The sequence below is a fragment of the Leiobunum rupestre genome, chromosome 9 (assembly GCF_980474605.1).
Source record: "Leiobunum rupestre chromosome 9, qqLeiRupe1.1.hap1, whole genome shotgun sequence".
Lineage (NCBI taxonomy): Eukaryota > Metazoa > Arthropoda > Arachnida > Opiliones > Sclerosomatidae > Leiobunum > Leiobunum rupestre.
The window spans coordinates 12963399-12975642 of record NC_143392.1 but is presented as its reverse complement, the minus strand read 5'-3'; the positions used below and the strand labels follow the sequence as shown (position 1 = coordinate 12975642).

Here is a 12244-nt window from a genome sequence, read left to right as displayed (position 1 = left end):
TTCAAACTAGGACAGAAATTGAAAGAGGTAACCTTCAGAACAGCAACCGATAAACAGGAAGCGAATGGTACAAACAAGAACACGAAATAATGGAAATACTAAACTATAAGTAAAAAAATGCTTCAAAAAATGAAAATGACAGGAACATTATTCTATAGAAAAAAAAGCGGATAAACATAAGTCAGATCTTTTACTCCAAAAAAGAAGACCCTTAATTTTTGAAACTTTCTCGGAAAAAAGTCGATCCCGCTGTTTGAAAAATGTCCCATCCAGATAAAAAAGGAGGGGTTCGTTTTGGGTCCTACGTTACCCCGATGTTTGGGGTATTTTTTATGAAGGGGTGGGGCCGTAGAACGCCGGTAAACGTCAAAGGAGCGAAGGGCGGTGACGGGGCTCCTTGGTTCCTCCTTCGCTGCAATCCCAGACAGAATTATTATAAAGGAATATCTCCGAAAAATTAGATCTCCATTGTTTAGGCCGTTCTCTGTGGAAAGGAAGTGCCTCGTAGCAGTCCTTCGCTCAAATACAACGTAGTACCCGAAAACATGGAAATGATAACAGTAACTCTGGCCATCGGCGCCATTCTGGTCGCTTTACTTCTCGCGGTGTTAGCCGTAAGTGCCTGCGTTAGCGGGGATGAAAAGACGTCAAAGAAAGTGTCTTTACCCGGACCAAGGCCATGGCCAATTCTGGGAAGTTCAGCTTTACTTAGTAACTACGAAAACGCTTGGGACGGGTTTTCCGCTTTGAGAAGAATCTACGGAGATATTTACGGAGTGAAATTAGGCAGTCGCTATTGCGTCGTTGTTAGTTCGGTGCAACTTATGAGGCAGGTGATGGTGAACAAAGCGCACGAATTCGCCAACAGACCCGACTTTTTACGGTTCCACGCCATATTCAGAGGAGACAGGAATTTTTGTAAGTACTTACGAAAGTTAATTACTTTATTGAGCGGCTTATTCTTAACGAGGTTTTTCCCACAGCCATAGCACTCTGCGACTGGTCACCAAAGCACCGTCTACGTCGTGATACCGCTTTTGCGCCACTGCACCCGAGGTACACTTCACCGACTGGTCAAAATCTCAACAATATCACCGAAACCGAACTGCGCATCATGGTCAACGATTTGGAAACTAGAATCGGACAGCCCGTAGACCCCAAGCCGTTCCTGTTAACCGCGACGGCGAATATTTTCTACCGATATATCTGTGGCACTAGATTCGAACCCGAGGATGTTCGCTTTCGAGAAACGGTGCGAATCTACGACGAAGTCTTCAGGGAGTTGTTTCAGGGATTCGCCTTAGACTTTATGCCTTGGTTACGTTGGTTTAGCAGCGCTAGACTGGACCATTTGAGAAGGCAGGCGGAAACTGTAGGACGCTTTACGGACGAAATCTTTAAAGACCACGAAGCCACTTTCAATCCCGAAAAGCCGCGTGACTTGGTCGACCAGTTCTTGCTGCAATCATCCAAACAAGGGGACGAGTCGAATCTTACCCGGGAACACGCTGAAGTGATCATCGACGATTTAATCGGGGGTCATTCGGTTTTAAGCAATATGTGGTTGTGGGCGCTCTACTTGCTCGCCCTTGACGCCGAATCGAGGAAAGAAGTCAGACGAGAAACCGAAGAGCTGATGGCCAAAACGAAAAGAAATCCGTCGCTGACAGACCGCAAAGATATGCCATACACGGAAGCCGTCATCTACGAAGTACTTAGAATCGTGGCGTCTCCGATCATTCCGCACGTAGCGACCAACGACACTACCCTAGACGGTTAGTAGTTTATTATTGCTCAAACCTCGATCTAGGGCTAAAGCTAAACAAAAATGTATTTGAATCATAGGGTATCACGTGCCTAAAGACTCTTTAGTGATGTTCAACACCTTTGACTTAAATATGGATCCAACTATATGGGATAATCCAACGGAATTTAGACCACGAAGGTATAAACGAAAGATCTACCGGAGGTATCGAAAAACATTTTAAAACATATTCTCTTCGCAGGTTCCTCGTAGATGGAAAGTTCTCGAAACCAAACTACTTCATTCCTTTCGGTGTCGGTAAACGTTCTTGCATGGGAGACGGATTGGTGAAGAGTATCCTCTTGCTGGGTTTGCCGTACATTCTTCGAACCATGGACTTAGAACTAGCACCGGGAATGCCCGTTTGGGGAGCCAAAGAGATAGCCGGAATCGTCCTTTCGAGGGAGCCAATCAAACTGCTTTTCAAGCCTCTGACGAGTGAATCGAGAGTGATGTGGAATAAACACTCCGTGACGCGAAGTTCGCTTTAAGAACTATGCCAATAATCACGATTATTTAAGTCAAGGCTTGTGCAATTTTTAAGTAGCGTGACGCGCTTTCACTGTTTTAATTTTTTAAACATCGTGACAGCAATTTTATTTCCTTCCTAATGACGTTGGGGTTTTTTTTTAAATGTAGCCTTAAATTTTTTCTGGCGTTGATTTCGGGGGTTTTCTTGAATAAATTATGAAGTCAGCAGTTTAAGTGATTTTATTTTGGGTGTAATTTGTCAACGGGCAAAATGTATCAATTTGCATACTCCATAATTCGTACGTAACGCAGTTTAAGTGATTTTATTTTGGGTGTAAAACCGTGTAATTTGTCAACGGGCAAAATGTATCAATTTGCATACTCCATAATTCGTACGTAACGCAGTTTAAGTGATTTTATTTTGGGTGTAAAACCGTGTAATTTGTCAACGGGCAAAATGTATCAATTTGCATACTCCCTCTTCTCCATAATTCGTACGTAACGAAGGAAATTATAGATATAACCAAGAACGTATTTAGGCTACTGAGACCTTACGAATCGTTCCATTTACAGAAGCAGGCCCTGGCGGACAACCGGCGATCGCGAGTTAGATCGGGGCAACTCAAATTGGGGGCCAAAGAGGAAAAATTTGGCATTAATGGGAAATGTGGCCAACACAATTGAATAGCCGGTGGGGCCAGCTACTAGCCAGTCCGGCCCTAAATAGAAGCGCTACTTATACTCCAAACAACTGCTACCCGCGACCACTACCACAGGCAGGTATTTGTCTCGCTTTGAAGAGACACCTCTGAAGTAATGTTAGAATAAAGTTAGGTTAAGTATATTATCTGACAAAGAGTAATAAAATTATTTTCTTAAAACTGAAATTTAAGTAACACTGAGAATCAGTGACGAAACTATTTGAAACACCCCGGTTTTCTTAAATATGTAACCAAACACCAACCAACCTTCGCCCCTCCCACTCGTGCTATGATGCCCGCGAATGTCATAGTAATTTTCCCTATTTTTTTAAATAGGCTTAACTTGATTAAAGCGTTATTACCGTTTACAATTTCTCATAAATATAACGATCGACTAAAATAAAATTTACCTAATAAACATTCATAGTGCGATTCGAAAAAAAGGTTTTTTTTTACCACTTTGAAACAAAATAGCTCCTGATCCACTCGTTATATTCCATGAGTTCTTGTACGTATCGAATGATGCGATAATCAATACTCCGAAGTATTTAGATAAGGAGATACTATCCTCCTTGGAGATACGAGCTCTTAAAAACGCCCATCTCCCTAAATATTTTACAATTTTTGACCTTTAAGTGTAGGCCTTTTCGAAAAAGCTATAAAATATTTTAGAATGCTTTTCATCCATACTAACTCCCGAACGGTGCGTTTTACGGCACTACATCACTGAACATGCCTTACTCTACGGGTGATTACGTATCCAATGCAATGATGTGCAGTTCTACATCGCTACTAGTTTTGGAGATAATAAGGCTTAACAAAAATACATGTATTTCTGGGCTTAAAAACGCGACATTTAACCCAATTTTAGAATTTCATTCCTCCTTTTGGAGGAGAAGCTACCCCCACGAATTTCTAGCAATTTTTCCCATGACCCTTGAGGGTAGGCCTGTTTGAAATTGTGATCAAACCTTGGTGCGCCCAATTTGTACCGAGAAGCCCATTTTCAGCTCTTGGCTCACGGACTTAACTGCCTAGGAGGTGGTCATAGAAATCTCATAGGTAACTAGAATGCTGCCGCCTACGGCCGAGCTTGACGCCAGTTCGCCTTGAATCTTCAGCCAATGAGAGGCCGTAGAGTGGTTCCGCCAAGGAGGATAATAATCCTCCTTGGATCCGCTACTATAGCGGGAGATAGGTGACGTCATTCTCTCTGGTGACATTAAATTCTTGGCAGAACCACTCTTTGAGCTCTGATTGGCTGAGATCTGGCTATCGTCTGCCACGGCGTTTGGCCCATTTGCCAGTTACACGGCAGCATTCTAGTTACCTATGAGATTTCTATGGAGGTGGTATACTCTAGGAAGGGAAACATGTTTGCCAACTTGTTGACGTACATTCATGCGAGTCGCGCCGACGGTTTTAGAAGTTAGAACGTACTGAACTGAGCTCCCATCAAAGACTGAGGGGCAATTTTTGTCGGGGGGAAAACAACATAGCCGGATTTCATGAAAACACCTATTGTACAAAAGCCCTACTACTACTAGTTTTAAGGTTCAAAAAGCATATTTTAAAGAATTTTGACATTATATTTATCCCAAAAGACGCCAGTGGATTCTCGCTATTTGGATTTCGGAAATTCGGAGCGCTATCAGAGCTCATCAGTAAAAATCGATTAAAATTATGGCGTTTTTCTTTAGGCTGTTCCGACTACTTCTGAAGTGAAAGTAGTTACATGTTCCATTGGTCAATCGAACGCAGGTGCCGTAAGGAATTCCGATTTACATTCGGATATTGCACCGAGAGAGCAGCTTATTTATGGCTCCCCGGCCAGTGATGGGGCAATAGTATTGGGCTATTGGCATATGTAACAAAATTACTCATAAGTATGCCACTAGCTCTATTTCTTCACTAACGGTTTGTTTCACAGATATTGCGTCATCTGTACCCTACGTAGTATTTGACGTCATCGAATCTCAAATGCCGATTATGCCACGGCCCCCTGCACGTGCTCACTCCGCGTGCGCTCTGCTCACGACGAAATAGCAATACAGACCAAAAACAGTTATTTGGGAACAGGCGCCAACTTTAGGAATTAAATCAAATCAACCAATATCCAAATCTTGATATTACGTCTAATCAAACGCCAAAACGACCAACGCCTCCCTTCTATCATCTCTTCAGTTTGTAAACAATGATAAATTAACTAGCTTCACTAAAGGAACCAGTAGATTTCTCCATATAGTTCATGTTTGTTTATGGTTAAACCTTTCCTCCTTCCATTCCCATGGTAGTGCTGGACCAGTCCTAATGGAAGTGGTTAAGTAACAGGGTAACTTTTGGATAAATGCTCGGGGGAAGAGGTTTGCAATTCTTTAACATACCTCTGGCGATGGTTCGGTTGCATCCAGAAAACAACCTATACTGCTAGGTGGCATTCGAAATACACAGCTAACAGAATTTACATCCTTTAGTGAAGCTAATTAATCCTTGGATCCATTGTTTAAATTCAGAAGAAAAGTCAACTTATGACACATCTAGGATTCAATCGCTCAGGAGGGTTCACACAAAAAGGTATTTGTCAAAAAAAAATAACAAATACCAAACTTTATTCATAATGGCTAAATGACAAACAAATTATCTACTTTCTAAGGATTTGATTCTTGCTATCACAGAATCATCAAATCGGATACTAAAAGTGGTTCCCTCATGCCAATGGGCTGCTACTTTGGCAGGAAATCCACAACCAACAAGAACAGCTTCTATGATGCCAGCCACAAATGAAGCGCAGTTCAAATTTCCTTTATCCTTTGGAACAGAAATGAAACGGTTGACCAGAATATCTTCATCTTTGATATAATACACCCTTTCATCATCATTGGCTCTTTCAATTTCTCCAGGTGCTTCTCTTCCAAACAAAGCTTTCCAAAGTGTTATTTTCACAAAGAGAAGAATTTGGAATATCTTGGTCTCTCTTTTACTACTTCTTTCACGAAAAACCAAGACATCAGTTATTCGTTCTCCAACGTGATATCCCAATTTCGATAGCTTGTTTTGCAATTCTGGGACTGAGTTGACTCTGTTTTGACAATATTGAACCAGCTCAGAAAACACAAGACTTCAGGAGAAAATTTAAATCAGTTATTTCGTAATTGGTGTAGATTTTACTGTCATTTGTATTATTTTTTTACCTGTAAGCACTCAAATGAACTTCCGATTTACCTTTCGTCAGAGGTTTCTCTAGAATACTATTTCTAATCCTGTGAGCTGCCATCATTTTTTGGGTAAAAAATATTCTTCACAATCATTCGACCCTTGAAATCTGAAGAAACTCCACAGTCAAAAGGTTTCTTTAAACTTTACTTAATAGGTACATCCAAATAAAGCTATAATTATCTTCAATTTCTGTTGTCGAGAAAACAAATGTCTTACAGAACACTTATGACTTGTAAACTAAAAACAGTCAGTGATGCCAGATCGCGAAAATTAAATTTTCCTTTTCGCACTAAAAATTTCCATTCCATAAAAATGACATATACACACAAATGTCTACAATCTTACAAGTTCCCCCTACACTGGCTTACCCTGTCTAATTAGCAATCCTGGGAAAGGGTGTTTTTTCACTTTTAGTTCAAAGCAAGATTTTGACGTATTTTGTGAATTTTTAATAGCTGGGCTTTAAAATCCTCACCGCCTCGAATTTCCTTAGATTTCGCGAATTTTCGGTCTGATTTCCCCGAGGGGTTAGTCACTCCGCATATTAATCGATGTACACTCTGTTTAAAAAGTCTTCGACAGGTGAAATTTTTGCCCTCTTTTTCGTTCTGCTAGAAAACTATAATAGATGCCGGGACTCGGGAGTAGTGGCTCACTCCTGTAATCCCAGGCGTCCGGGAGGCAGAGTTTGTGGATGGCCGTGTGAGGACGACCACTAATCCCCCAACGGGTGGTTGTCATACTTCCGCCACGGGTGTCCCAACCCTATCCCTTAGTATACCCCCGTTGGCGTGGCCGTAACACATATCTCGCACCTGATTAATCAGATGGACGAGCGGACTGAATTGTCCCACCCGTTACAATCGCTCATAACGAGCTTCTAAAAAAAAAAAAAAACTATAATAGATAGATCGATGAAACCAATTGCAACTATTATTTATTTTCCAATATCTTTCGTTATTTATCGGTTTCGTCCTCCAAAAATTAATAGTTTGGTGGGAACCGTCAAAACTCATTTTTTACAACTTTTTAAATATTGGTTCTACGGCTCTGGCTCGCGCGTTTTTGAATTCACAGTGGTCGATTCATATTTAGAAAGTGGAAAAAATATCCCTCTACAACCAACGGTTGAGAAGTTATCGCGTTTACAAACTTTCGTCGAAACTAGGAAACACCTAAAATGCATCAAGCCGCTCAAGCGATTATTAATAACGCAACTTCTATGGTATGGGTTTGACTTTGCATTAAAGACAGGGCTAACAAAGAGACGGCCAACTTTGATTACGTTCAGCCGTGAAAACTTAACTGACCGTTGAGTTGGGAATATAGTACTTCTAGAGCCACAAGTTACTTATATCTGCGTGGCTGGGGTCTCAACACTCAAGGAACACTTTCTTGAAACCACGTAAACTATCGACGCTCACAACTATCATTAGTCGGTGGCGTCACCAATCTTTCAAATAAAATAACTTTTTAAATATTTTCTGCTAGTGGTAGATAGCGTATAAATTATTTACACTGCTGGCTTCCAGTAGATGACGCCACCAACTTATGATAACTGTTTCGGTTCGTTCATAAATTCAAGAAAGTGCTCCCAGCCATCATATACAAATTGTGGCTCTAAAAGTACTATATTTCTAACTCATTGTATCCACGGCCAACTTAGATCCACTGCTACTCGCAGTAGCAGTGGATCTAAGTTGGCCGTGTTGTATCTGACAAAGAAGACGCCAATCGCCATATTGTATAATCGCTTTTGCTTAGTGTCGTTATCCCAAATTTGTCAAAAGTTATTTCCATATTAAAAGACACTAAATAACTATATTAAGGATGGAAACAGGGGAGAATGGACAACCTGAAGTTGAAGAGGTTAAAAAAGAAAGCTCGTCACAAAGGTGATTAATACTAATAATAATGTCAGCCGGCGGTTCTTAAGCCTACATGCTTTCAGTCTCGCCTTCATTGAACTCCTTTTTTCTAAAAGATATTACACAGTATATCCTTCCGCCGTAGCTTCGCGGTATGGTAAAGCGCGACTGAAAGGAGTATTTATTTTTGGGGCCAAATGACAAATAATTTGGTTTTAGTATCCAAGATTACCCAAAATTAACCTGATATTAATAGATCTAGATCCAGAGACCGATCATCTAATGATAAAGAACGGAGAAGCAGGGGTTCTTCGAGAAGAAGTCGTTCAAGGAGCCGCAATCGCAGTAGAGAAAGAAACTCTCGACGTACAGCTGTAACGAAAAGAGTATACGTAGCTAACATTTCATTTGACTGCAAATGGAGTGACATAAAGGACTTATTCAGAGAAAAAGTTGGGGAAGTTGCTTTTGTCGAATTCTTTTCTGATGAAAATGGAAAGTTTCGAGGATGTGGGTACGTGTTTGAACATAAGCGTATCATTTAAGTTTTTGCTTTAAAACTGCCAGTATTATAATTATTATTATTACTAAAATTTTGAACAGAATAGTGGAAATGAAGGACCCGTCTGATGTTTCAAAAGCAGTAGACATATTGCATAGATATGACTTTCGTGGAAGGCAGCTTGTTATAAAAGAGGTAAAAAAAACACCTTCAAGAAAAAGAAAACTTAACACATCCGAGTCTGATTCTTTAGGATTATGATGTGGAAAGAGATAAATTTGGATTTTTGGTGAAAAGATCATCATCATCATCCAGAAGTTACGACAGAGATAATGATAGAGATAACTATAGAAGTCGAGGAGGTGGTGGAAGTCATAATCATCCAAATCACCATGGCCATGGTGGGGGCAATGATAGGAGCGGCGGAGGTGGGGGCAATGACATGCAGTTCAACAATTACGGGCTTAATCCAGACTTCCTCGCATCTCTTGGAATCCGTGGTCCACTCACCAGCAGGGTTTTTGTATCTAATGTAAATATTTTTTTTATATAATTGTCGTATCGCCTCAAAATAATAAAATATATATATCATTCAATAGCTGGAATATAAAGTTGATGCGAGGAAATTGGAAGAGATTTTTAGTTGTGCAGGAACAATAGTGAATGTTGATCTTAAAACTGATCATGATGGTGTTAGCAAGGGCATGGCTGTTGTTGAATTTGCTCACCCAATTGAAGCAGTTCAAGCTATTTGTATCCTTATTTTTTAGCAAATAAGCAAAATATTTATGTGAATTTCCTTAGTTTGATAATTAGCTATGCTCAATGGCCAAAAACTGTTCACTAGGACTATGAATATGAGAATGGCAAGTTCTTATTGATTTCTGTAAAATTTTGTGTTTATATTAACCATGAAAAATTCATATTTTTAGGATAGATACAGTGAAGATGGTGACCGCTCATCGAAAAAACTACCATGTGATTTTGAAATTTGTATATGAACTATATGTTCATAATCTTAATTTTATCTTTTATTTTTAGCTGGTTTATCTGGACTTGGCAAAGGATTGGGGTTGGATGGTCAACCGTTACACCTATCTCGTAAGCTACCATATTGATTATTTAAGCCTATAAAAGATTTAGTTCATGTTATTGTGGGCTTGAATATGAACAATGCAACTATTTCAGGAGTTGGAGGAGCTTCAAATCAGCAACTACCTGGACTAGGCATGCCTAACAACAACTCAGTGGCTGCAGCTTCCAACTTAGGATTGATGGGCAGTAGTCCAGGCATGGCCAATTTGGCCGCATTAAACAATATGAACACTAACTCTATGAACACGATGGCTGCCGCAAACATGGGTTTGGGTGCTTTGGGATTAGGTATGGGTGGTTTGACAAATACGGCTTTAGGAGGAAACAACGATCGATCCATGATGAATGTTGGTGGTTTAGCTTCTGGAACTAATTTGGCGAGTCTCAGTAATTCTTTGAGCGCTAGTTTAGCTGGATTAGGTGGGGGAACTGGAGGTTTAGTCATGGGAAATTCATCCGCCAATTCCAGCGCTAATAACATCCCTGGTTTAGGTATGAACCTTTCTACAAATGTGAATAGTTTAATGGGAACTGGTGGACTTGGGGGTAATTCTAGTTTGAGTAGTTTAGGACTTAATTCAACAGGGGGAAATAGTTTGATGGGTGGCACGGGTCTTCAAAGCAGCCCAGTAATGCCTTCGAACAATTCAAATACTGGATATAATAGCCCTTCAAGCTTTGATCGTGGGTTCCAATCCAGCGGGGATGACTATAGAAGTCCCAGAACATCTGATACTGTCTTGATAAGAAATGTAATTACATAATTTTTTATGAACTGTTTGTAATTTGATCTAATTTACAATTTACAATTTTTAGTTGCCCAATACTATAGGATGGGAAACTGTAAGAGAGAGGTTTAGAGAAATTGGTAAGGAAGGTTATTTATATACATACGTCAATTGCTAATGAGTTAAAAATATTTAGGTGTAATCAGGTTTTCTGAAATGAAAGGTCGTGGATCTGCTGTGATCAGATTCCAGAGTGAGAGAGATGCTCAGCGTGCTGTTGGTATCCTTTTTATTAGACATTTTCATTAGTTTGAAAGACATTGTTAAAAACCCTCAACTCAAGTATCTCAGAATTGATGCATGGTTTACGCGTTGATGGGCGTCCTATTGAAGTTCGTTTGTATTAATTGTCAAAACTATCATCTGTTCTCGAGTATTATATCTGGTTTTGCGAAACATCTGAGTCTTTCGAGACATCCAGTTCCTGTAAATTTTTTCGTCTGACAGAAGAAACGTCATTTCACAATGATCTATTCCTGCTGCAGTTTTTTAATAGACTCATTTTTCAAGTTGTCGCTGTGTACTTTTTCAAGGAACCAAGTTTTTTAAGAGATTTCCAAGAGGATTCCTTGTTCACCATTTTCATCCGAAGAGTTTTCCTAAAATTTCCCCAAGAACTCTGCCTTTTGGAAGATCATATTTGATTCTGGGAAGCTAAGATTTTATTTTTAGAGGAGTTACAAACATTTAACTTGAAGTCTATTACACAATTGTATTGCTTAAATTCATTTCAACATTGAACCATTTATCATCATAAATTGATTCATGGAATAAAGATTTTAAATTTTGCTCGAGAGGTCAGCTTAGCTCACATTTTTTAGCAAGTTTACACGTTCATTTGGGAGTATGTATTGATCTCCGAAAGGGTGTTATTTGGACAAATGTAGTGGCTGTGCAACTTTTGTGGATCTATCAATGCATGCCACCAATCCAAAGAAAGTTAATTCTTTTAGCTGATCAAAGATTTCAAGGAACATTTTTCAAGGGCTGAATGATATTTTAGTTTGAAAAACAATGGAACTTAGAAGCAAGATCAAATGGCACGCTCCATATGTGTAATTTGCAATTAATTTCGGCTCATTTTCTGTTATTTTGGAGTGAAATAACAAGTAGTTCATTATTTTGAATATCTTATCTGATATTGTCTATTTTCCACCTGAAATTTTGTACTTTTAATGTTTACATACTTCGTCTGATTCTTTTGACAAAAAATATTTCTTTGCTCTAAAAGTGGACTTTCTTATCAAATAATTTAGATATATGTACTTCTTATTGTCCTAACGAAGAATACTTTTCTAATAGTCCAAGATGGCATTAAATTTAGTGAAGATATTGTAGAGTCCTTTTAATCTGATAGATTTAAGTGTATGGGGATTCCAATTGATGCTTGCATTTTTTCTCATTTGTACGTGGTAATTTTAAGTTTTCCAGTTGGTATTTTCTGTCTAATGTCTTAAAAATTTGATTTCCTTCCAAAAATTGCCTCTACCCTTTTGAGCTCCTTATGTAAGGTTTAGATTCAATTTAGTAAGAGAGATCATGGTATTGGTATTTGAAATGTGCAATTTCAATCTGGGAAACTTAGTAATTCACTAGCGTAATGAATAGGTAAGTATTGGTTCAGGTTAAGGGTACTTGGTAAAATTGATTTCACTTTGTTTAACGATATGTAAAAAAAGATGTTCATAATTGCTAATAAATGTCCTTTCTATCATGTGCATAAATTTTGGCAATTTATTTCTTTGATAAGCTAATATCACATTTCTTTTAAAAAATATGCAAATTTTCTAATAAAATTT

At 39.0% G+C, this 12244-nt stretch overlaps 3 protein-coding genes across 3 annotated transcripts; 2 read left to right on the top strand and 1 right to left on the bottom strand.

Moving 5' to 3' along the window:
* Positions 1–546: 546 nt before the first annotated feature.
* LOC149926593 (cytochrome P450 307a1-like) lies at positions 547–2509 on the top strand. Its single transcript, XM_090158705.1, has 4 exons — positions 547–918; positions 984–1775; positions 1846–1945; positions 2007–2509. The coding sequence occupies exons 1-4, from the start codon at positions 552–554 to the stop codon at positions 2293–2295; spliced, it is 1548 nt and encodes a 515-aa protein (XP_090014831.1). The 5' UTR covers positions 547–551; the 3' UTR covers positions 2296–2509.
* A 3028-nt stretch (positions 2510–5537) lies between these two features.
* Trs31 (trafficking protein particle complex subunit 31) lies at positions 5538–6417 on the bottom strand. The gene is made up of 2 exons (XM_090158445.1): positions 6168–6417; positions 5538–6094 (listed from the first exon to the last, which is right to left on the bottom strand). Exons 1-2 carry the CDS (start codon positions 6251–6253, stop codon positions 5614–5616), a joined length of 567 nt encoding a protein of 188 aa, XP_090014571.1. The 5' UTR covers positions 6254–6417; the 3' UTR covers positions 5538–5613.
* Positions 6418–7912: 1495 nt separating this feature from the next.
* On the top strand, positions 7913–12155 carry rump (heterogeneous nuclear ribonucleoprotein rumpelstiltskin). Its single transcript, XM_090158585.1, has 12 exons — positions 7913–8087; positions 8317–8574; positions 8664–8757; positions 8816–9094; positions 9162–9315; positions 9379–9428; positions 9495–9540; positions 9604–9663; positions 9751–10409; positions 10474–10525; positions 10582–10665; positions 10737–12155. Exons 1-12 carry the CDS (start codon positions 8023–8025, stop codon positions 10790–10792), a joined length of 1857 nt encoding a protein of 618 aa, XP_090014711.1. The 5' UTR covers positions 7913–8022; the 3' UTR covers positions 10793–12155.
* Positions 12156–12244: the final 89 nt, after the last annotated feature.

What these genes read in the sequence shown, in the direction of transcription:
- LOC149926593 (XM_090158705.1), top strand. Translation starts at nt 552, where the DNA reads ATGATAACAGTAACTCTGGCCATCGGCGCCATTCTGGTCGCTTTACTT. An exon ending in CAGAGGAGACAGGAATTTTT is followed by an intron (nt 919 to 983) that starts GTAAGTACTTAC and finishes TTTTTCCCACAG; the next exon opens with CCATAGCACTCTGCGACTGG. An exon ending in ACGGAATTTAGACCACGAAG is followed by an intron (nt 1,946 to 2,006) that starts GTATAAACGAAA and finishes TTCTCTTCGCAG; the next exon opens with GTTCCTCGTAGATGGAAAGT.
- Trs31 (XM_090158445.1), bottom strand. Translation starts at nt 6,253, where the DNA reads ATGATGGCAGCTCACAGGATTAGAAATAGTATTCTAGAGAAACCTCTG. An exon ending in GTTCATTTGAGTGCTTACAG is followed by an intron (nt 6,095 to 6,167) that starts GTAAAAAAATAA and finishes TTTCTCCTGAAG; the next exon opens with TCTTGTGTTTTCTGAGCTGG.
- rump (XM_090158585.1), top strand. Translation starts at nt 8,023, where the DNA reads ATGGAAACAGGGGAGAATGGACAACCTGAAGTTGAAGAGGTTAAAAAA. An exon ending in TGAAGCAGTTCAAGCTATTT is followed by an intron (nt 9,316 to 9,378) that starts GTATCCTTATTT and finishes TTTGATAATTAG; the next exon opens with CTATGCTCAATGGCCAAAAA. An exon ending in GGACTATGAATATGAGAATG is followed by an intron (nt 9,429 to 9,494) that starts GCAAGTTCTTAT and finishes TCATATTTTTAG; the next exon opens with GATAGATACAGTGAAGATGG.